Genomic DNA, 23,178 nt, shown 5'->3' with positions numbered 1-23,178 from the left:
AAAGGAAAGAAAATATTCATCCCAATTCCTTGTCGTTAGTGTTGTTGCTTTGCAACGCTACTTTTCATGCTACCCACACTTTTTGGTCTGGTTTAGGAGACCTATACCTCACTGAAGTACCAGAGAAGCAGCAAAGCAGAGATACTGACTCCAAAATGCTATAAAACGGCCTCCTGAAAATGTTTGCCTATCCTTGGCATACACTGGTATTTTGGTACTGATATTTCCAGAGGTAAAATACCTCCTTCCTTTTTCTTCTGCCTGTTTCTGTTTCAGGAAACTCATGCTGACGTGAAGCATGTTTTTTCCCATCTGCTGCCACTACTGAATAAATGAAAAATGACAGAATTATACTTCCAGTAGCTTTGAAAGTTAACAACCTTACGCCCGTTGCCATATGGCTTCTCCAAACAATTTTTCCTGATGAATATCAGCTACTAGGACCAGGCTTATTTCAATTGCCTTCACACTGTGAATGAGTTAAAACTAACTGCAAGGATACAATTCTAAGAAAGCTTAGAAGAACAGCAGCTCGTTTTGCCTCCTCCTTTGAACAGACATAAAGGCAAGATAATGTGTTAATTATCATTCATTATTTAGCAACAGAAGCCTTCTGTTTGTCAACCGCATACTGCTCCCAAAGCCAAACATTCCAAAAAATGCTCCTTTTCTTTGAGCCTTTATCTTAATTTTTTTTTGCAATTTTAATTTTGCAGCTTTCCTTTCTAAAGAAGGGCTATATCCTTATCCTTATTTTCCAGAAGGGGATTTTGAGGCAAAAAAGAGGAAGAGCACTTTAGAAAAAGCAAAAATGATAATTTATATTTATATAACAACCAAGTACAAAAGACCAGATTTTATCTCAATTACAGAATAGCTACACCTGTAACTTTTCCAGCTGTCCTAGAAAATATCCCTATAATTGCAGCACAGAAAAATCCCTACAGTACAAATGACACCAAACAGAATTACGTGCATTACCAAAGTCACAGAAAATGCAAATACAGTAAAATTTACTTAGCAAGAAATGCATTCAATGGTGTAGAAGTGGTTGTTTTCAATCCCCCTTCAGCTCTCAGTAGGTACTCCCAGCAAGACCCAGGGCATCAGTGCAACCCAATTTCTTCAGCAGAGGTAAAAGCCTGGGCTGTGGCCTGGTTTGGGCCAACAACTGACCCCATCAATTAACAGTCTAATTTCAAGTCCACTAAATTCTGAAGTTTTATTTTCACGTTTTTTATTAAAAGGGGTCCAAAGCTCTCCTCTTTTTGTTTGATTTTAGCCAAAGATGATGGGCTCAGAAACAGCACAGACTAACTAGGGGAGAGTGAGACAGACAGACAAACTATCCCAAACTAACTAGGTATACTAACAGTCCTCCTGGACTGCCATGTCTAATTCTAATCTTTTTCTCTCTGTCTAAGGGGCTGTTTCTCATTATCATAATTGGACCTTCCAGAAGATAAGAGGAGTGGAGGCTAATCTGTGTGAATGTACTGCACCTCTAAACGTGCTGCCTCATTAATCCTCTGCAGCAGCTCAGCCTGTACAGCCTCTACTCACGTGGGTCATAGTTGACGTACGAGCAGCCTTGAAACTGTGGGACCCACAGATGCCTCACAGTTCCTGGGGCTGGATGTATACATCCTGACTACACGCTGGGATAAGACCAAACCTCACTGTACATCACTCCAAAAGTTTCCATTGGAAAGAAACCTGTGCAGACCAGGCTTCACCTGCTCCACTCCCAATACCCAAAGTGCAAATCTCCAGCACCTCCATGATGTACAGTTTAGACTTGCCTCTGAGTAAGGGCTTCTCCAGCATGAGTAGGGTCTGTACACACACAGACAGCATGCTGTCATGTTATATGTCATTCTACCTTCCAGTTTGTAGAAGTAAAAAATCATCAGGAAAACATTATTTGCCATTTTGGAAAGAAAGCCGAAGGTACTTTGTATAACATGCCAGGAGATAAAGGACAGCAATAGGAGATCATTACATGAACATTCCAATATGCTACATCAGTTTAACCTATTGCTTAATTATGGCAGGAAGTAGTGATTGTAATGACAACAGCTAAACAAGCAAGGAAAGTTTTCTACCAAAGCTTTGTTCTTTGAAGGTGCCATTACTAAGTATTAAAAAATAAAACTCAGTATTGCTTCTAATATTGAAATACAATTAAAATATGTTTTTTAACATAGAGTGTTCTAACTCAGGGGGATTGTGTGTAATAAATCAAAATGACCCTGTGTCATTATCTTGAAAATGAATAAATATTTCCTGCAGCTCCTAAGTAAACTTGTTGAAAGCAAACTGATGGCCGGCTCAGTTAGACTTTGAGGTAATAGTGCTGCCACTGATTTACAAGAGTGAGTTTCAGCAGTGGGGTGGCAGACTTAACAGAACTCCAATACAGAAATAAGCATATACAAAAGTACTTTTTTTTAAGATCTTGTTTGAGTCAGACTGAGTCTTAGAGAAGGACCTTTCAGCATCAAAGGAAAATACATTTGTCTATGAACTTGTCCTATGACTGTATGCTTTGTGAAAACACTGTTTACTGATTCAAGGAGAAAGTCAATACAATGAAGTAGAAGGTAAAAGCAACCTCCTTGCTACTTCCTTTTTGGCCCTGGCCATGAATACACTGCAATGCAGTTAATCAGCTCTTACATAATGGGATCCTGGAGTACAAGGACAATGAGAATAATCATGTGGGAACATTTGGTATGGGAACATTTACCTGCAGATTTTACATCTTTTTTCTAGGAAACTGATCTCTGATTTTGTGATTAAACAATGTGAAAGAGGAATTCCCCCCAAACACCACCTAACACTTAAATATCCATGTGTGGAGCTACAGTAAAAATAATTGATGGGAGTAGGACACTGGCTAAAGATACACTTTTAACTACTCTCCATATGCACCAGGAATGCTGGTGTGTCCCATGTAATGTATGGACATGCTAGAGGAAGTCTCCAAAAAATGGAAGGCCACCAATGGCCTGCTTGAGATGTTTTTATCTTACCTGTTGTCCTGAGATGAACTGCTGCTTTGTTATAACAGGTCCCTTTAGGACATCACTTGCCCCCTTGTTCTGACTGTTAGAACAGTAATGATCATCAGCAATAGTGATTTGCTCATTTTCTTCAGCTTCCAGCTGGCTCTGGTTGAAACGCAATGAACCCTTCAGGATATCCTTGATCTGTTTTGAATGGGAGGGAAAAGGACGTAAGTTAAAATTTTGGAGGAATTCTGTATTTTCTAAAGCTCTGTGCAGAATGCTTTCATAAACCTTTTTCCCAAAATATTTGCTTTGGAAAGACAGGAAGCAAGTCAATATTCATATCTATATTGATTGAAGATACAAATAACAGTTAAATGTGGTTTTGTCAGAATCTGGAAAACAACAATCCAAGAAACCTAAGGAGAATAAAACTGTTAAGATTGCTCCCTACCTCATTATACGTTTAACATAGGTCACATTTTTCCTCATAAAATGTATCTTGAGAGCAGAGGACAGTATAATCAGAGCTGCAGATGCTTAGCAGCATTCTCATTTTATGTATGTAGTATTTTTTCTTTAATTCCATGACATTCAAGTGTCGTCACATTTAAATAATGAGGACATATGAACAGTTATTGCCTAGCACGTACATTTTGCATTAAGAAAGATGATAGCGTGGCTTAAGTCCAGCACTCAGGGTTGCACTTCCTCAGTTCTGGTTCGAGGCCTCCAAAACTTTCACGGGAGCAAATACAGAGCAAGTAATTTAAACTGTTTATGGCTGAACTTTACCTTCATAAATAAAAGTACACCACAATGTTTGATGCCCTAGAAAACAGCTACAAAAAGACAAAACAGCAGTATACAAAAAGAGTAAAATAGGAGAAAAAACAGAAAGGATGAATAGCCCTGAAGGGCACAAGAAGGTTAAGCTAAGCAATAGCAGTACCTGCTTCAAACCAGCCAAGGAAACCAGAATTTCATCTTCTTTTTCCAAGTGTTCTTGTAAAATGACTTCCTGAATATTTCCTGCAACAAGAGCAAAAAAGGTAAAGAGGGAAAATACTCTAAATAAACTCTAACGTGCTGTGAACCTACCGCTGACTGATGCTTTCAAAAACAAAATTCTGTGACCTGCAAACACAATTCCACATTGAAACCCAGAGGCTGACAACCTGATTAGCTGCAGAGGTGAAGCCAGCCTGAGCCTGGCACTACTGCCAGGAGGCTTCCAGCAATGCTCTCCTCCTGCAGAACTGCTATTGTCCCTCTGTACCAAGGGACTCAGGGACTACTGGCCCCTAGAAGACAACATCAGCTTCTGTGTTACATACAATTTTGAACCTGAAGACGTTTTGGAAAACATTCAAGAGCATATAGAGGAATCTGCTGCATCTCACAGAAAGGTTTAAGGTAGGAGTATAGCAATCTTCATCTTCATCCCATGGCCACTGCAGATGCTAGAATGCTCTTCTTTATATGAAGACTGTAAGAAGTTTCATTCGCTTCCCAATCCTTTCTTTTAGGTAAAAGACCCAGGGCTGAACATAACTTATTTGACAGAAGGAGCAGTGCAGTACCAACACTTCCAAAGACTCCTGCCTTCCATACCCATAGTGTGGTCCTTCAAGAATGCATTCCAGGACCCTGGCATACAGTGTTTGTAGGAGGCAGGACAACCCCAGGCAACACTACAGTCCAAACCAGCCCAGAGAAACTACGGCTCCAATAGCTCTGCAGACTCTTTAAACTATGTCAGATCGTTCTCTAGCCTCCAAGCCTCCTCCTCTTTAAGAAAACAGCAAAGATTCCTAATGACAGATTGGCAGAATGAGATGCTACCTGGCAACTAAAAATGACAGGATACTCCTTTGTGCCTCTCCTGTTTTACATACACATTCTGAGCCCAAATTCCTCAGTGACAATCATTTGGAAAAAATGCTTTGCTGCTCTTGAATATCTGTATCCCAGGTACTTCACAATCAGAGCTTTGTACCATTAATCCATGTGGACCTGCATTGCATTTGTTTGTTTTTAAAAACATCCTGCATGTTCAGGGCCCAAAACAGTGAAAAGCCAAAAGTGGTGTAACAGATGATCCTGACATGGATGAATACGATGACACCGCCAACTCTGACACAACATGAGTTTTCAAGTAAAGGCATTGAGTAATCTGGCATGAGTTTTGTGTTTACAGAATAAATAGCAAAAGAATGAGATGTGGGAGACAGGACAAGAAGAAAGATTAGAAGTAGAGAGGTGGATTTAAAACCTGTGTATAGACACAAGTTTGAAATCAAGTGTGGACCAGAAATCAGTAATGGGTATAAAGGAAGAACGGAAAGGCAAAGAGGAGAAAGGATCCAAGCCTAAGTACTAACTGAACCGCTAAAAAAGCAATCTGGAAAGTAGAAGGAATAAAAGAGGTGAAGGTATGAAACCTCAGGTTTGCAAAGGCAGCCTACCTGAACAAGGAGATCTCTGTTCACCTTACTTAGCATGCATTATTTACCATATTACAGTGGCAAGGACTGCAGCAATGAAGTCAAACGTAGTACAACTGAATGATGTCTAATATAAATTTTACATGAGAAAGACACTGAATTATGAAGGCTAGAAATAACAAAAAACTAGATCTTTCTGCAATTATGTAGCATCATGAATTGAGAGATAACAATTAATTCAACATTTTACTTGCCTTTTTACACTTTATGTCTAAATTGTCTAGTCTCTCAATTTGGTAAATAAAATGTATTCATATTTACTTGTTAAAGAATAATTTAGATCCTATTTTCCACTGTTTAAAAACAATGTATGATTTCCTACTTTTAAAAGGTTCAGAACTTGAAAGATCAGAAATCCAAAGTCTTCACAGGCAGGAGAGCCACGCTTGATCACAGCCTGAATCACTAAATTCAACTGTCTTTTCCATTTCTCAGCATTAAAAAGAAAAGCATTCCATAGTGTTTGATCCCAACATAAATTAAAACCATACATTAAAGAACTAAGGCATGCATACTGACTAAGCCAATGGACCAAGAAAATAATTCAAATCAAACCTCCAACATGCGGCAGACTAAATGAAGGAAATCTAAAAAAATCAGGAAGAGCGAGAGAACAAAATCTGAAAGGCATTCTACATGATCTGAAAATAATCTACTCTTATTACTGTTCCTTAGGGATGTTTTACAAGTCAGTATTTAAAAAAAACATCCAAAAGAATCTACCATTTCTACAAAACCCAGATGTAACTGTGTTTGAAGAGCCAGCAAACTGGGAAATTTCTAAGAAATTATGAATGGAACCATGATAGTTAGACAGCAGTAAAAATTAGTAAAAATGTTTGTATCACCACATACTCTATCAAGATTAATGCCAGATTTTAATATTAGTTTCAGAAGAAAAAAGATTAAGAGAAAAAAGGTAGGAAATACAGCAACATTTTCTAAAATTGAACTGTGGAATTTCACACATCTTTTCTTCCATTTGCTGTATCTTTAAAGTACAGTATGATATATGTCTTGTATATATAGGGTCTATTATTTTTAATCAGTTTAAATCACTGAAATCTATTTCGGAAAAAATTGCATTAGCAGTTTGCTCTAAGACACAATTTTGGACTCAAAGAGCACACTTCCACTTAACCCAGAAAAGTGCCCCAAGATGTAAATCCCTGTAATCAGCCACTCTCCCTCTGCTAGTAAATAACAGCTGGGACATAAGGGCATCAATTGGGATATCCTTCCCTAGTACAATGAAACAGAAGGAAGGTTTCTCTGGGGAATTGGCAATGGATATTTCTTCTTCTTAAATATGTCCTTGAATTGCATATGGCTTCTAATCTGCTGCCCTCATCCCTTTTGAACGCAAAGTTTTTTAACTATCAAATAAGCAGAAACCACATTTATCAGTGCTCATTCTTCTTCCCTGGCTAATGAGGAGAGAAGGATTTAAAAAAAAAATAAATCCTCAGATGAGAGAATACCGTCACTGATTTTGCATGAGTGCCTCCCTGATCACATCTTTCTGCTGGAACCATCCTTTGAAATCCATGTGGACTGCAAGGAGAGGTGGGAAGAAGAGGAGGGAGGGTGAGAAACTTGGTGTGTTCTCTGCAGCTGCCCTCCTGTGAATGGCTGTGCCAGAGCGCAGCACTCCTCACCTGGGGGACTCTCATCCAAGCCTTTTCCCACTGCTGGGGGGATCTCACAGGGCAGTCAGCTGCTGAGATGAAGAGGGACACTAAGCTCATAAGTGAAGACAAAAGCTTTTTATTTACCTTTCTGTATCTCAACAGATACCTTGTAAGTACAAATACTTTAAAAAATACTATTTCAAGAGTTCTAAGAAGCACTTTTCATATGATATTGCTCAGCTGAGGGACTTTTACATTAAGCTGATAGGTATAATTTAATTATTCTTCCTTCACAGAAGATGTTACTGTACTTTCAGAGAAGTGCTTTCTGTATATAAATGAATTGGCCACAAATTGAATTTTTTCCTTATCTGGTGCTCTATATCAGTACCTCACACCTGTTTTTATTTTTTTTTCTATAAAAAAATAACTGTCTTTAAAGAAAACCCTGCAGAGTCAATTTGGAAGTTCTTACTTAAAAAAAACCCCAACAAACTGATGCAATGAATCAAACAAACTAATCACATTATTTCTAGATTATTAAAAAACAAGTCCAGTATGCTATAAATATCTACCTATTGGGATAGCTGTTGTCATTCAAAAGTTAACAAAATCCTATAGTACTAAGAAAACTAAGGTTAAGGTCAAATACTCCCGACTGCCTTTTTTTCTTTTCTTTCTTTCAAGATTTCATTTAGTTGATGCGAAATGTTTTCTGCAGAAAAAGACAATTTTTTTCAATTAAGTTCTTAGCAGAGGAAAACAAAAGGTGAATTTTGCAACTTCTCACCTGGTGGTCAGAGCACTGCTGTGAGATGTACAAGATACCAGACAACCATTACATGCTTCTGGATTTGTTTCAACTTAATTCTAAAAAACCTCTGACTATCACAAAATGAATTATCATATCCTGACTCTGCTCTTGACTAAGACTCATAAATACTGGAGCTGCAAAATCAGTTGTTCTCTTCAGAACCGTTCTTTTCAGCAATTCTATCCACCATGATGGATGCCTTCAAACCAGATTCACCACCCAAGGGATGCCTTTTATACAATTGATTAGAATTAATTTTGTGTACTTATTCTCAAAAATGGGTAGACTCATTTAGGTTTTATAGATACTAGATCAGTAAATCAATAATTACTTCATCAGTGAGACTATGATCAGCTGCCTTGATGTACTTTAAAGCCAACTATAACTACAGAGGAGTAACATGCAAATGATTGCATTCATGCTCTTCTTTTCTACAAGATATGGAAAAACACTGTAGGACATAGTGATTTTGCTAGCAACAGCTGAAATAGCTAAAAATTAGGATGAAATGTATTTTTCATTTCTTGCTCTTACAGTTATACCAGATTGTAAATCAGTTCACATGCAAATTCATTGCAGAAGTAATTTTCAAAAAAATCAAGATTTCCATTTCCTTTCCCTAAATTAATTGCTAAACTTTAAACTGAAGATATGCTATCATCCTCTCTCTACAGAGATGAAAGAGGAAAAACACTGACAGCAGCTCCTAGCGGGAAAATCAGAGGAAGCTTATGCTCTCTGATGATTGAACTGCTACATATTGCATGATGGTGTGAGCAGTCACAGCTGAGTTCCCAGGCCAGGGAAAGGGGCTGTTCAAAACTTTCCTCTCTGAATGTGGAAAAGCTGTTAGGCTTGGCCTAATTATTTTAGAGGCTTATTAAATAAAGTAACTTTCACTGAAAATTTCACTTGTATTCAATACAGATTTTGCATGAAATCCACCCAGAGCAGCATTAAACGAATTGGAAAACTAGTCTGCTGTAGACAAGGTTCCCTCAGGCATCCCTTCATGCCCACCCATCCAGAAGAGAGATCTGCACCTCTTCCCTTCCACCAAAGAGGTGAGAGACAAACAGCTACAGCCCTGCCAGATGAAGGCACAACACGGACTTGACATAAAATCAGATGGAGGCGGAGAACACTGAACATGGGAATAACTTTAATGCCCTTATTCTCTGAGGTTCTTTGTTTTCTCCTGTACTGCTGCCTTTTTGCAGTGCCTCTCTCTCCTAATGATTTCTATTTTAAGCCAGTCTCCATGGGGCTTTTCCAGGAAGATGACTCCTGCTGAGAGGAGCTAACTCGAAATAGCTGCAAGCTGTATTATGAATGCTCCCTTTCTACTACTAGTTCCTGATCAATGACTTGTGAACAATCAACAGTGCCAGAATCATGTTAAATCGACTTTTTTCACCCTTGCTTTCCACTACTGAGAAGGCAGCTAAACTCAGAATGCAAAAGTACCTTCTCACTTCCAAGGCAGGCAGCAGGAAGAGGAGAACTGAGGGTGCTACTACACCTCCTTATTTTTCCAAAAAAAGAAAGCAAGAAAATACCAAGTTTCCCACAGATGTCAAGGCACAGTCCACTCTCTGGACTCATATTCCAGCACTTTTGTATGATTGTTTTTATGAAATTGGGGTTTACCAGAAATGCTTCTAGCATTCCCTGCACAATATACTAGTGATAGCAAGACTACTTTTTCAAGAACATAAGTGGGCTGGAAGGATGTACTGGAACTTTAGCTTCTGATAATCAATTTTTCTCTCTTTTCACAACAAATACTTCTTTCCTACATGAACTTGATCTGATGGAGCAGGAAAATGTGCTCTCTCCTTAAAAACCAGGCAGAAAATCTAGAACTTAACAGTGGTTTGTGGCCTTTCTAGAAAGACTACACTGTGTGACGTAGTCCTATTGCTGTTTAATAATGCAGCTCAGGATGTTTCCAACTATTGCATTTTCTTTCCAGCATTAAAAATGCAAATGAGAGGAGTTAAATTCCCTTCTAAAACAATAGTGTTTGAGATCTAAGCATTGATGAAGGCAATACTGCTGAGTAGCCTAACTAATTTACCTATCTCACTGTTAATGTCAACTCTTATAGTAACAATTATACATTATATTAAAAGCATCACTTAGCAACATTTGAGCATTAAAGAATTTAAAGATCTTAAAAATCTGAAGTATAAAATTATATGTGAAGCACTGCATTCTTTAAAACATTTAGTTGCATATAAATTATGTATTTATAGAGTATATACTTCTGATTCATGTGTTGTGTGGAGCACCAACACTTTATCAATATTTAATGTGTGGTAATGCTTGTAACATCAGAGAAATACATAGTAAAAAGTCACCAATCAACTCATAGCAATGCACAGAATTGCAGATGTACAGAAAATGAGGTTGGTAGGGTCATGACGTCATTTTGTCCATCCCTTGCTCAAAGACAAGATCAACTCTTAACTATGAACTCTAATTTACACATGGTAAGCAAATTATGCTTACCATATACCTTACATCTGTGTATTTATGGAAATAACGGGGAAACTAACAATTCAGTCACACCATGATTTAGCTTCTGCTAAGGTTCTACACCATGATTTAGCTTCTGCTAAGGTTCTATTCCCTAAAAGCTGACACTGTAAGAGAAACCACCGGTTAAGATATGCTGGAAAGGAGAGGGTGGATTGTCAGTCTACTTCAGCAGCAGGGAGGTGCTCACCATGAAGCAGGAAGGAAGCAGTGGGAATTCACTGAAAGTTGCAGGGAAAGCTGTTAATTAGGTAATGAGGGGGTGTGTAAGCTTCACTATTTTAATCTCCTTTTCATTCAGACTACTGGGATGAAAGCATCTGTAGGCGCCTACCACAGCTGGGCTTTCAGGACTGGCAGAGTTGTATAAAGAAAGTAGGCTCTCTATCAGTTGAACCAGTAGTTTTTGACCTTAAGAGTTACCCTCAAGTGACAAAAAGGTAGTTAAAATTCATGGGGCATGAAGAGTTACACTTTTATTCTTCCTACATACACACATATATATATATATGATGACTAGAAGTCACAGTCTAAAAGTCATGCTATACAATGAATACTTGTTTCCCAGTAACCACCCCTATATTTGCTTTAACAAAGTTATTAATGTTCTTTATTTAGAAGCTGTTTTTATAGGTTATTTATTTCTAACCAAATGGAGCAATTCCCTTAGACTCATGGGGCTGTGTTTGATGTGGCCTTTTTTAGTGACAACATTCCAATCACAGTAGGTTTATAAACTATGGCTTATTTTATTTATGTCCCAAGCATAAGGGAATTCATTTAATGCACTTACTTCCTCAACAAACTCTGAAGTGTTTCATTTCAACACAGGTCAGCTGAATAATATTAATTTAATTTTATCCTTACAAAAATGTCATAACCTTTCATCTCATCACATGACACATAAAACAAGAAACAAGAATTCAGTACTATCTTGCATACATTTAACAAGTACTGCATCCACATCTATATTGGGCAGTATATCAGTCCCTAAATATTGAGCGTTAAATCAACTTTCTCCTCTCCCTCCCCCCCTGCAAATGATCCTTATAATGAAAAGCATTCTTATAACAACTGCACTGACTGTTAAAAGACCGAAGGACAAGTCAGTCTAATTAAACCTTTAAAGGTGCTATTTCACACAATAACTAAAATTATGCTTGCAACTATATGTAGTTGCAAACTATATAGTTTTTATTCCTTAATTTTTATATTTTTCCCTTCCTTTTCATGGTGTTTGCAATAATCACAATAAAAATGTGGCTTTGAACTGTGTTTAATATGTCCTGCAAATATTCGTCTGGGAGATGTCAGGAAGAGTTAGTGAATCCTACAGTTGCCAGCATTGCCTGATGGTTGTGGCAGGGACATATCCTGTGATCCCATTAAAAGAACTCTCAAAAGATTGGCTTTTATTTTTCTTGTTACCGTGATGCCATAACTTCTGGGCATTTTTTAGATATGTGCAGTTATTTACACACTACCTATAAAAACTGAGAGCTGACATGTTATTCCAGTGGGAGAATAACTGGCGGTGTTTAGAATGGGGGATGAAAACCTCACTTTTCCACATCCCTACCATAACTGGAATACTGGTGAAGGACATAGCAACATATTACAGATAGCAGAAGTCAAATTAGAAAATGTACCATAAGGACAACCCCATCAGCCCTGTATGGGTAGCTGAGAGGATTTATTTGCTTTGGCTTAGCAGAACCAGGATGCATAAACTTACTCAGTGTGGGTCAGAGCTGAGAAGGTTTTGTGATGCTGCCTCCAGGACAAGAAGTGATTTAAAGACCTGGATATTGAGAAACATATTTCTGAGACTCACCTAAACAGACGTCTCTCTGGCAGCTGGTTCAAGTTAAGCAGTAACAGCATGAAGGTGAAGTTAATAAAACCAGGTATACTCCTCTTTGCTCTGTAAAACTGGGTACCTTGGCACATATTTCTAGGGTGTTGTGCAGAACCCTGTGAGCTAGGTCTTCACAGAGCTGGTATGAGCTAACAAGTCCACAGCTTATTAGCTGAGGCTCTATGCTGTGAGAAAGCAGCTAAATTGCTTCTGAATCTCAGCTAGCTGGGGAAGCAACCTTCTGCATTTACACAGTGCTGCCCTCAAGCAAAGGCAAGTGTGGAATGACCTTAGTTTCTCCACTTTTATAACCTGATAAATTGCCCATCAAAAAAATTAGGTTCTAAATAAAGACCTCCATATCCAAGTTAATACTGAACCAATGTTCCTTTAAATTGCCTCTCATGAAAAGGACTTCCTGTGCTACACATGTAATTATTTGGTAAACTTTCACACACTTGGAGGTCTCAAACTATGTCTCTGTTGGAAAGAAATGGTAGGTTCTGTCTCAGAGAAAGTGATGAATTGATTCCTGTCCCTTATAAAGAGGCAACTTTTAAAGTTTCAGCACTTTTCTCTCTAGAACAAAACTGGCAAGTTCATAAAGAAACTTCACAATCTCTCATACTGGCACTTGCCTAAGGAGTACTGATATGTCTTCAGGGTTTCAATCTACTTTTTGTTAAGTGGCTGCCCTAGTTGTGGGCCAGTGTTTACATGGTCCAAACCTTTAAGATATTAGAACAGCAGATAGTGTAATTAACTGGTGTAATCATCTGAACTGCCATTTAACAGCACTGTGTTGGCTTGAGCCTGGGAAGTAATGAAGGACAAGAGAGGAATCTTCCAGCAAATACTATGATGCCCTCTGCGTGTTGTTTGTGTTCATGTCTCTTAGACAAATTTCTCGTCATCTGCTCTAAGACATCAGACAGGTGTCACATTTACCAGTCATTACGAAAAAACTTTTTCTCTATGCACTTGCTAGCTAGAACACTACCATATTACTGAAATCACCAGAGACAATATTATTTCCTGAAAAAGGCCAGTGTTTGTGAGAAAGTAACATCAAGAAAATGTATGTGATGATGTTTGAGTAGTGGCAAGTATACTTTTTCACTGTCAGTTGAGTAATCTGCATTTATTTTTTGTGAATAAAGACTCAGAATAGGTTTACAAGTTTGGATGTATCTTCATTGCCATCATGGAAACACTGAACACAGGATTATTTCTTTTTTTGTTTGAAAGCTATGACAAGCTTGTGAAAAAGGGTGAGAAAAACAGGAAAATCTGCTTCCCTGTCTGGCCATTTTATGTACCATAATTTCAACATTTGTCCTTGGAGATGTTAAAAGGAATTCCCCCCTAGCAGTACTCCAGTGGTTAAGTTACAGAAGAAAAGTAAAGTTCTAATGCACAGGCATAAGAAGGAGACAAAGATCACAGAATGGCTTTCCTCTGTTTTTATAATCAAACACCTACTTCTAATTTCTACACATAGCCCTAAGTGGCAATATTTCAGAACCATCATTCATTCCCATGGTAACATCCCCCGATATTACAAGCAGTTTTTGTTGTTGCCATGTGGTAAATTATTTGGTTTTTTTTAAGGAAGGAGATAAACATTTAATGAAAGCATCTTTGAAGATATGAACAAAATAAAATTGCCATTCTTTCCCCCATAATGTAAGTTAGCAGACATCTGTTGAAACCTATAGAAATAAAATGCTCTTGGTAAAGAGACACAGAATCATTATAAGGCCAAAAGGAGAATTTTTTAATTAAACATTATTTTCTAAAAAGGCATCATATAAAAATATACTTTGTAAAACTGGATTTGATATAAAAAGATTATAATTTACTAGGGATTCAAAACAGAATAGATGAGGTGGTTGTTTAGCTAATTTCTCAGCCACAACATGTCACCTCTGTCATGACGTAACTACACTTGACTTTCATTAGATCCCCCTTGTAAGGGAAAGAAGTCGAGAAGGGAGCCAAAAAATCCTAAACTGTCTCACTGTAAACCACAAAAAGAACATTCAGTAATTGTTTGACACTGTGATAATTTTATGGCAAATAGTCACTGGATATGCATTTTTATAAGCATCAATTAATATTGTTTTGTTAAAAAGTCATCTGCAAATATAATCATCAAGATAAGAAAAAGAATATTGGTTGATTAATAAAGTCTGAAAAAAAAGGTTTACAATGTCAATCTAAAAAACCCACAAGGTTTTTAAGTTTTATCAAATTTAAAAGGCAGGCCTGACTCCTTGACTGACTTATTGATAATTCTTAAAAATGTTGTCTAACACTTTGTTGATGGACTTAGTTCTGTAGGGCTCCTCAAATTTTATACAGTAGTATGTTTTCATCAACAATTTAGACAACTATTAAATGTATGATGGTTACGTCTCCAGTTAGAATGGTAGAAGAAAATAGAACACATTGCAGAGTTACCTGAATTAGTCAGCTAAAAAGCCAAATGACAAGAAGTGCATTTTAACATCATCAAATGCAAGGAACACATACGGAAATAAACATTTCCTGATTTTACCCACAGGATAAATGCCTCTGTTTAGAAAGCAGTGATTCACCAAATTTTAAAGGTCATAACGTATTATCACCTCAACCTAACACTGTATCAGAGAGCACTAACATGATGATGCAGTAAAAATGTTTAAAAAGAGGAATGTCACATCGGAGCAGAGAGATGACCTTCCCTGTGCTAAGTAATCACTGTGCTGAGCCAGTGCCCGTACAGCACATCCTGATATGATTAACCCACTTCAAAAGGTGCACGAAAACCCTGAAGAATTCAAAGGAAGACCATAAAAATGACCAGGTCTAAAAAGGGACCCATAGAAAATGAAACTTGAAGTGTTCTGCTTAGCAAAGACAGTGTTGAGAGATTACTTAATCACTGCGTATAAGTAAATTTAATGAAGATTTTCAACTTTGCTACTAGACCCAAAAGCTGGGTGATGAAGTCAGAAAAATTCATCCCTACAAGAAGAAGCTATCCTTGAAGCTAAGTGTTCTGACAGTTTACAGGAGCAGTGATAAAACTCATCTGCTCTGCAGTTTCTGAAATAAAGCAATTTTCATGGGTAAGAGATACCTGGGGGAGGATCGGATCAGGTACAGTAGCAGCCCCTGCTAACTTTTCCCTTAATCCAGAAATGACCAGATATGCTCTGAATTTTATTTTGCTGCCCTTCTCTGCAGCCCTCAGCAATGGACGAACACAGAGATAATCCTCAGAGGGTGTTCTGTGATGCTATAGAGGATCCATTTTCTTGCACAACCTGCTGGTATGTGCTGCTCAGACTGACAGATTTCAGGTCAGAAGGGATTTTGCATGTCGGCAAGAATCTTCGCAGGTTTTCTTTCATGCCTTCATGTGGATCATCTGCTGGCTGATCTGGGGATACCTAACCTCACCAGTTTGCTACAAGTGCAGAAGCTGTGAAGGTTAGTGACATCTCTGTCTCTTGTGTGTAACTGTTAATCTCTAAAGGATTTAAACACATTAGTGTAACACAAATTTGCAAAGTTAATAGCCCATCATGTTGACAAGACATGCAGGAATATTGTGAAAAAGTATAGGGAGTAGGACTTAGACGAAACTAGGCTGGAAGGCTCTGGGAGCACTGCAGGGGTGTCACAATGCACACCCAGCACACCTTGCAGCCAAAGCTGTATAAGGGATGGCTCTCCCTGTCCTGTGAGGGTAACAAACTGTTTCACAATGCTCCTGGGAGATTACTGCCCCTAAATGTTTTCGTTTCCAATATATTTGAGAAAAAGAATTTAACACCTGCATATGATGACAAATCTTTTGCTTTCAGTTCATGAATCCAGTGCCAAAAGGCAGACTGCTTCAAGTATCTTTGCCTGGGTTTATTCTGATCTCTAGAGCAGCCGTAGCTGGTGAAATCCTTATGCTTGTACTAGAACTGATACCAATGCTAAACACTCCTTGTCTTTTTTCCTAAAGGAAAGAAACTTCAGCTTTTCTTCTTGACACAGCAATCTTTTCCCCATCACTTCAGTAGCTAATAATTTATCCCTTTGCTTGCTTCTAATCTCATCATTGCTCATGTACCTTTACAGAAGTAATATATCAGACTGAAGTTCTTGGGGTTAAGGGTTGACTTTGCTTTTCAAGGCTGTGATTCACAACTTTGAAATAACACAATATTTTTAGCTTTTCCTAGGCTTATAATAGTGTCTAGTAAAACACCCACATAAAAGAAAATACAAATATAATATGGCTTTCACATCTGAACATTCTGACCTGGTAGACTTAGATATCATATACTTAGTTCTACCCACAAAAATATTGAACCTTACTTTATTTTGCTTAGATGTTGCAGGCCATAAATAAATCTTAAAATTATTAATAGTTGTGCCCTGATGTCTTAACAATGGTACTTTTTCACATAACTAAATATACTAACTTTTGGAGTTTAGTTCAACACAGTTTGAAAGTGCCACTTTTATAAAAGCCTAGGTAAACATGTTTACGCTTGAACTGAGGGAAAGATTTTGTTTACTTTCCCTGACTTGTCTTGGAATATATAAGAAGAATTTTAGACTGGCGTATTTGCTGATTCTCTTCCCAGTGTATTGATGTTTATCTTACAATATTTCTCCTGGTCTGAGCAAAATATTCCAAACTAGCCAGCCTACAGCAACATATTTTTACATACCAAAGGTGACTAGTAGATTGTGAAGCTGTTACATTTAATGAAAGTATATGGATTTTATACAGCTATCACTGCACACATCAAGTGTCATTGTGGGAATGCTGAAGTGCAAATGGACTTCAAATCTGTAAGCGCAGATGCTGTGAGCTCCAACCAGTCTCTTACAATACAAGAAATCAAAGGGCATCTGTACTAAAATGCCTCTACCTCTTTTAGCATCATCAGTGGCTATAACTCTCCCAAGATTAAATGCAGAATAAAGATACAGTACAGATAAAACAACTCAGTACATCAATTCAATCTTCAAGATGGCTTATAAAATAATATGCACTTTACTTTAGTTCTAATACAAACATGAAAAGAGCATTTGCAAAGATTTACAGGTTAATACAGGGTACTGCACTTACCAAGATGTGTGTTCATCATTTTTGCACAATATTTGCACATGGCTTCCAAATCGTTTAGCTGTCCTTGTAGGAATGAAATCTGGGCCTCCAATTCTTCCTCCTACAATTAAGAGATTATTAGCATATAATACCCCCAACTTTCTATAATGCATAGTGAAATCAGTAAGTTAACCCCTGACATACTTAGACATCTTTTAATTTTTTCTATTCCTTTGTTCTTGGCAATTTTGTCATTTCATGGAAATAGGGTTTTTAATATTTCAGTGTTTATTAATACTACTCCTTTTCCTTCTAAAAGTTAAATAGAACAGTCTGCATTGACCTCAGAAAGGTTAATGATTCAGAACTCTTTTACAAACCAACAACCTGTTTTTGCTTGTGCAAACACAGTACCACAGTAATAGCTGAAAAAACTCACTAAATGAGAAAAATTCTAGTTTTTGCCAGAGTAATTTCCACAGCAATTCCTTTGAACCCCTTTTTTAACTTCAAGGCATATATTTCACGAGACCTAGTATCACATCTCAAGGATGCATCACTGCCATATATTTGGGCACACTTATTTTCATAACACCTCATCTCTATCTGTATAAAACCTATGCACAGCCAGCTGCCCTTTAAAACATCATCTTACATACAATTTAATTGAAAATTATTTTTAACTCACATACTATAAAGCAGGTATTCCAAATTATTAAGTTATGTTTAAAAATATGCATCAAGTGTAATTTAAAATAGGAATTAGGAAAAAAAAAGATTTTGAGGCCCAGGAGAAGCATTAATATCTAGCCACATGCCCTGTGGCCCTAAGCAATGGGAACTAACTCAGCTCAGAATTCCTCTTTGAATACCTTTGATTGCTGGTTTAAAAATCTATTCAGTCTCGACTTTGAATACCATACTGCAGAAAGTTCACACCTTAGGGAAAATTCCTTCAAAGCTTAGTCATGAACAGTACTAATTAGGCTTTTGTTTGTTTAAGTATGCAATTGAATTCAAGATACTCAGATAAAGCCAAAGTAACTTTTTAGCCTCTTGTTTTTCTTAGGAGCTTTGCAGTTCTATCATATACCCTTTTTTAATGGAGATCACTGAGCATTAGAATGTGATTTACTTTTCAAATGAAAAATACCCAAAACTTATCACCGAGAACCAAGAGAATGAATCATTCTTGATTTAAAGGTACAAGTGATCTTAATCTCCATCAGAAAACAAGTCAGAGCCAAGCAAAGGAAACTTCCCACTAATATATTCTATATCCAAAAGAGACTAATGAATAAAAAGCATTGTAACCACAGCATTTTGTAATATCTAGCAATATCACTTTTTTCCTTACAGACTTTTTTCTCACACCTACAATCTACATATATTAAAGATTTTTCTTCACTACTTATTTGTATTATGTGCTCTCACCTTTTTTCTCTCAACCTCATTCTTTGACCACTTACACTTCAAAGGGATTGATTTTATTTGTCAATTTACAGTTGCTGAAAGAGTGATTTCACTCAAAGCCTGCAGTTCTGTCACAGCCTATACATGCATATTTGGATTGACATTTCTATTCAAGAGATGTTCCTCTAGAAGACCTTTTTCTAGTATCTACAGGTACTGACTGCAGGAAATAATCTACCATAAATTTTCAATTGCCATTGGCACTGCAAGTGCAGCTGTAAGATAGGGAAAGGTGACAATACTTGAGTATTCTACTATAAAATAACATAATCAAATCTTAAAATTATTAGTAAATACCTGAACCCCAGTTTATCTCCTATAAGTGAAAAAGAAAATTTAGCTGCTAGTAATAAATATTTCCATGTTTCCCAGACTACATTTTTTCTTATTCATGAATGAGAACTGCAGTAAATTGATCTTAAAATGCTTTTGGACAGCTCAATCCACCCAAGCAGATTCTGAAACTGACCTTTTCAATTGTACAACAGTACCTCTTCTTCTGGCAAGTGAGACCAATGCTGAGTAAACTACATCCACCATTCTTCCCACTTGCTAGGATCCAGCCTGGGGAGCAGAAGTGTTCAGCAGACCTAACATTCACAAAGGAGAGTTCTGTGGCCTGGGAGTCACAGACGGTTTAAGAGGTCTCCTGCCAAGCGGGAAATCTTGCACAAGGCCGAGTGAATGTACCTGGTGTTCCTGACATATCTGGGATCCTTGGGAAGGGCACCAGGAAGTGCTGGCAGTGGGACGTCCCAATAAGCAAGACAGTGAATGTGTCACTTGACACATCAGAGACCCAGGACTTTTTGCACAAGAAGACAACATGCAAACGGTAGGTAATGACTTGCTACAGGGCATAACCCCAGCCTCGGCTGTCACCAGCAGCGCTGTGGCAACCTCTGTGCAGAGGACCCTGAGGGTGACTCCCTGAAGGGGGATTTGTTCTGTTGCAGTTGCCGCAGCAGCAGGTGAGGAGTTGTAAGAAGAGGTGGGTGTGTTTTATTGCATCAGGGGTTACTAACAGGTGATTGACAAGATCTTTCAAGGTGTAAAACCTCATGCAACAGACAGGGAAGGTGCAACTGAGGCAAGACACAGTGGGAAAAAGACATACACTTCTGAGAGGCAGGAAACTGGAAGCTTATGATTTCTGGCAGCAGAAAGGCTGACCAGTGCTGCAGAGGGGAAGAACAAGCTCCCTCAGACGATGAATTCAGATTGGACATTGTATCAGAACACTACCAAGGGAAAGTGGTGACTGACAGTCAGTGACTGGTGACTCTTCCAGCCTGACTCATCACCTAGGGAGGTTTCTTGCTTGCATGGAGGCTCGGTTTGTGGTGTTGTGAAAGACCGTTTGGGGTCACCTAATGGTTAAGGGGATAGGAACCCTGGTGGTGTTTCTCTTCAATCCTGTGGCAAAAGGGAGAATCAGCAGATGTATCAGGGAGACCACATATGATTACATATCTGGTGGCATTAGATGGATTTCAACTATTTTGCTTGTGGCATTCAATTTTATGAGGACAGACATCTAGAGAACAGGTCTACCTGGCAAAGAGAGGGAAGAATCTCTCTGAACAGATTTGCTAATCTAGTGGGGAGGACTTTGTCACAGAACAAGTGAAATACATGAGGAAGCAGCACATACAGACAAGGTATGCAGAAGGTCCACTTGGCTGAGTAAGGAGATTTTTAATGAACTAAAATGGGAAAAGCACATATGGTGGAAATGGAGAGCACATGTGTGGTAACAATGACAGGAAACAAAGGACAGGCACAAAATCATTGTTTGGGCACATGAACAAAACTAGGAAGGACAAAACCCAGCTGGAGCTAAAATTAATGGGGGACATTAAAGGGTAATGAGAAAGAATTTTATAAGTATGCAGAGCAGCAAAAGGAGATTCAAAGAAAATGTAGGTCTGTTGCTTACTAAGGGAGACAAGACAACAACGTGATACTGAAAAGGCTGCAGCACTCAATACAATTTTTGCTTCTCTCTTTTTAGGCTGACTCTGCTCCCAGACCTTTGCATTTACAGTTTGGGAAGGAGAGGAATGGCTGAGGGGGAGGAGGGGAGGGGCATAAGTTGGTGAATACTTGAAGAAGCAGTATGCAATCAAATGCAATGGGACCACATGGGACACCCCTATGGGTGCTGAAAAACCTGACCATGTGATTGCAACACCACTGGCTATCATCTATGAAAAAACACTGATATTACAGAACATCCTTGATGACTGCAGAAAGGTTAATTTTACATACATATTAAAGAAGAGTGAGGAGGAGTACCTAAGGAACTATACAATGGTTGGCCTCACCTTAGTCCTTGGAAAAACTGTGGAGCATGTCCTCTTGGAATCAATTTTCAACATGTAAAGGATAAGACAATAATCAAGAAAAGTCAACAAGGATTTACCAAGAGCAAATCATGCTTGACCAATCTGGTTGCCTGCTATGATGAAATGACTGGGCATGCAGATGAACGGAGAGAAGTGAATGCCATGTATTTTTACTTTAGTTAGGCTTTTGACACTTGTTTCCAAAAGCATTGTCATTTATAGTATGAAGAAGTAATAATGGCCAGTCTTTGCGAACAAAGAACCAGGGAAGGTCTTTCCACCTTCCAGCCTGCGCATTGGATTTTTTAGGTGAGACACAGTGTGCGTGAAACTGAGCCCACCCTTTAATCCTGGGGTTCATCTGCCGGGGCCAAGCGAGCTTGGACGGTGGTGGCGAGGTCCTCAGGATGTAGATGGATTGCCTTACAGGGCTAACGAGCTCCATCTGCCCGGGGAGTGGCCCCGACCGGGAATCGAACCCGGGTCTCTGCGGTGATAGCGCCGCGTCCTTAACCACTAGACCACCAGGAGCTCCCTATGAAGAAGTACAGCCTGAATGAAAAGACTGTACATGGGCTGAAAATTGTTCAGAACCCCAAGCTTAAAGACGAGAGTCAATGTCTTGATGTCTAGTTGGTGTTTGGAAATGAGCACAGTAACAATGGACTGCTATGAAGCTACTGTTCTGTATCTTCACCAATAGCCCATATAAGGAGACAGAATGTACCCCCAGTAGATTTTCAGATGATGCAAAACTGGGAGGTTTGGTTGCTGTGCTGACTGGAAGAACCTCAATTCACAAACACCAGGACATGCTGGAAGCCTAGGCAAGAGAAAACTTTCTGAGGTTCCTGTTTTAGAAATTTCAGTAAGTGCAAAATTCTGCACCTGAGGAAAGAAAAACCCAATGCACCAGTGCAGATGGGGAAGGAATTTACTGTCTCTCAGTTCTGCTGAAAAGGATATGGAAGCTACAGTGGCTGTTGAGCTGTTCACAAGCTAATAAAGTTCTCTTATCATGAATAATGTGAACAGTTGCGCCTGGCTACATAATGAGGAATGTGTTCAGCAGATCCAAGAAAGTCATTACTCCCCTCTGCTTCATGTTCTTGAGCTCTCACCTTTAATAATGCTTTTGGCCTGCAGTTCAAGAAGGACATAGAGAAACAGGAGAGGTTTCAGTGCAGGGCTACAATGAAGGCTACAGGTATAGAGGACAGGCTGAGGGAGCTAGGCTTGTTTATTTTGGTGAAGAAGAGCCCAAAGGGGATCTATTGAGAGCCTGCAACTACACAGAGTGACAAAGACGAGGCAGTCAAGCTCTTCCCAGATGATACAGAAGGAACTGTGGCCCAAAACTGCCCCTTGGAAGGTTCAAATTGGTCACTAGGAAAATTTTCTTCATTAGAAGAGCAGTGTAGCACTGGAAGAGGCTACTTACAGAAGTGGTAGTTTCATTTAAAGTCACTAAACTGTTCTGATGCTAGTGATTGTCCTGCTCCAAGTAGCAGCTTGAGCAGAAGACTCTTCTAATCAACATTTCTAAGACTAATCTTTTCACAGAACCTTTCTAAAATAGTTCTGTAAAGCAGTAAAATCACAAAGGCCCCCAGAAAAAAGTACTTTTTTCCAGTATTCAAAAGTCAAATTCTTTAGCAGTATTAGATGAAAAAGCTCATTTATAGCCATCATTGTGCAGACAATCTCAGTTCTTGTCTAGACAATATATATTGTACTTTCCTCTGAGTGCAAAGTTTTGTGTTTCACTGTGCTAAGACAACGAATAGCCTGGATACCACTTTTATTTTATGTACAAATAGCAGAGCTGATTTGATCTCTCTTATGCATGATGAACAGAGACCTAAAAATTCACCAAATAGGCCAAACATAAGAG

At 38.5% G+C, this 23,178-nt stretch overlaps 1 protein-coding gene and 1 non-coding gene across 4 annotated transcripts in view; both read right to left on the bottom strand.

Moving 5' to 3' along the window:
- Positions 1-23,178, bottom strand: part of TBC1D5 (TBC1 domain family member 5) — a 287,567-nt gene that overhangs the window by 5,973 nt on the left and 258,416 nt on the right. For all 3 annotated transcript variants that reach the window (XM_027881829.1, XM_027881828.1, XM_027881830.1), the window contains 3 exons: positions 17,485-17,584; positions 3,964-4,043; positions 3,036-3,212 (listed from right to left, as the gene is read on the bottom strand). In XM_027881829.1, the coding sequence (XP_027737630.1) occupies positions 3,036-3,212; positions 3,964-4,043; positions 17,485-17,584 (357 nt within the window). The remainder of the gene's footprint in view (positions 1-3,035; positions 3,213-3,963; positions 4,044-17,484; positions 17,585-23,178) is intronic.
- On the bottom strand, positions 21,743-21,816 carry TRNAD-AUC. The gene has a single exon. It is a non-coding gene; the product is annotated as a tRNA-Asp (tRNA).

This window comes from Empidonax traillii, unplaced genomic scaffold, assembly GCF_003031625.1.
Source record: "Empidonax traillii isolate 1590-97213 ecotype Southwest subspecies unplaced genomic scaffold, ASM303162v1 scaffold96:size1206935, whole genome shotgun sequence".
Taxonomy (NCBI): domain Eukaryota; kingdom Metazoa; phylum Chordata; class Aves; order Passeriformes; family Tyrannidae; genus Empidonax; species Empidonax traillii.
The sequence above is the reverse complement of the archived record's forward strand: the minus strand, read 5'-3'. Positions and strand labels throughout refer to the sequence as shown.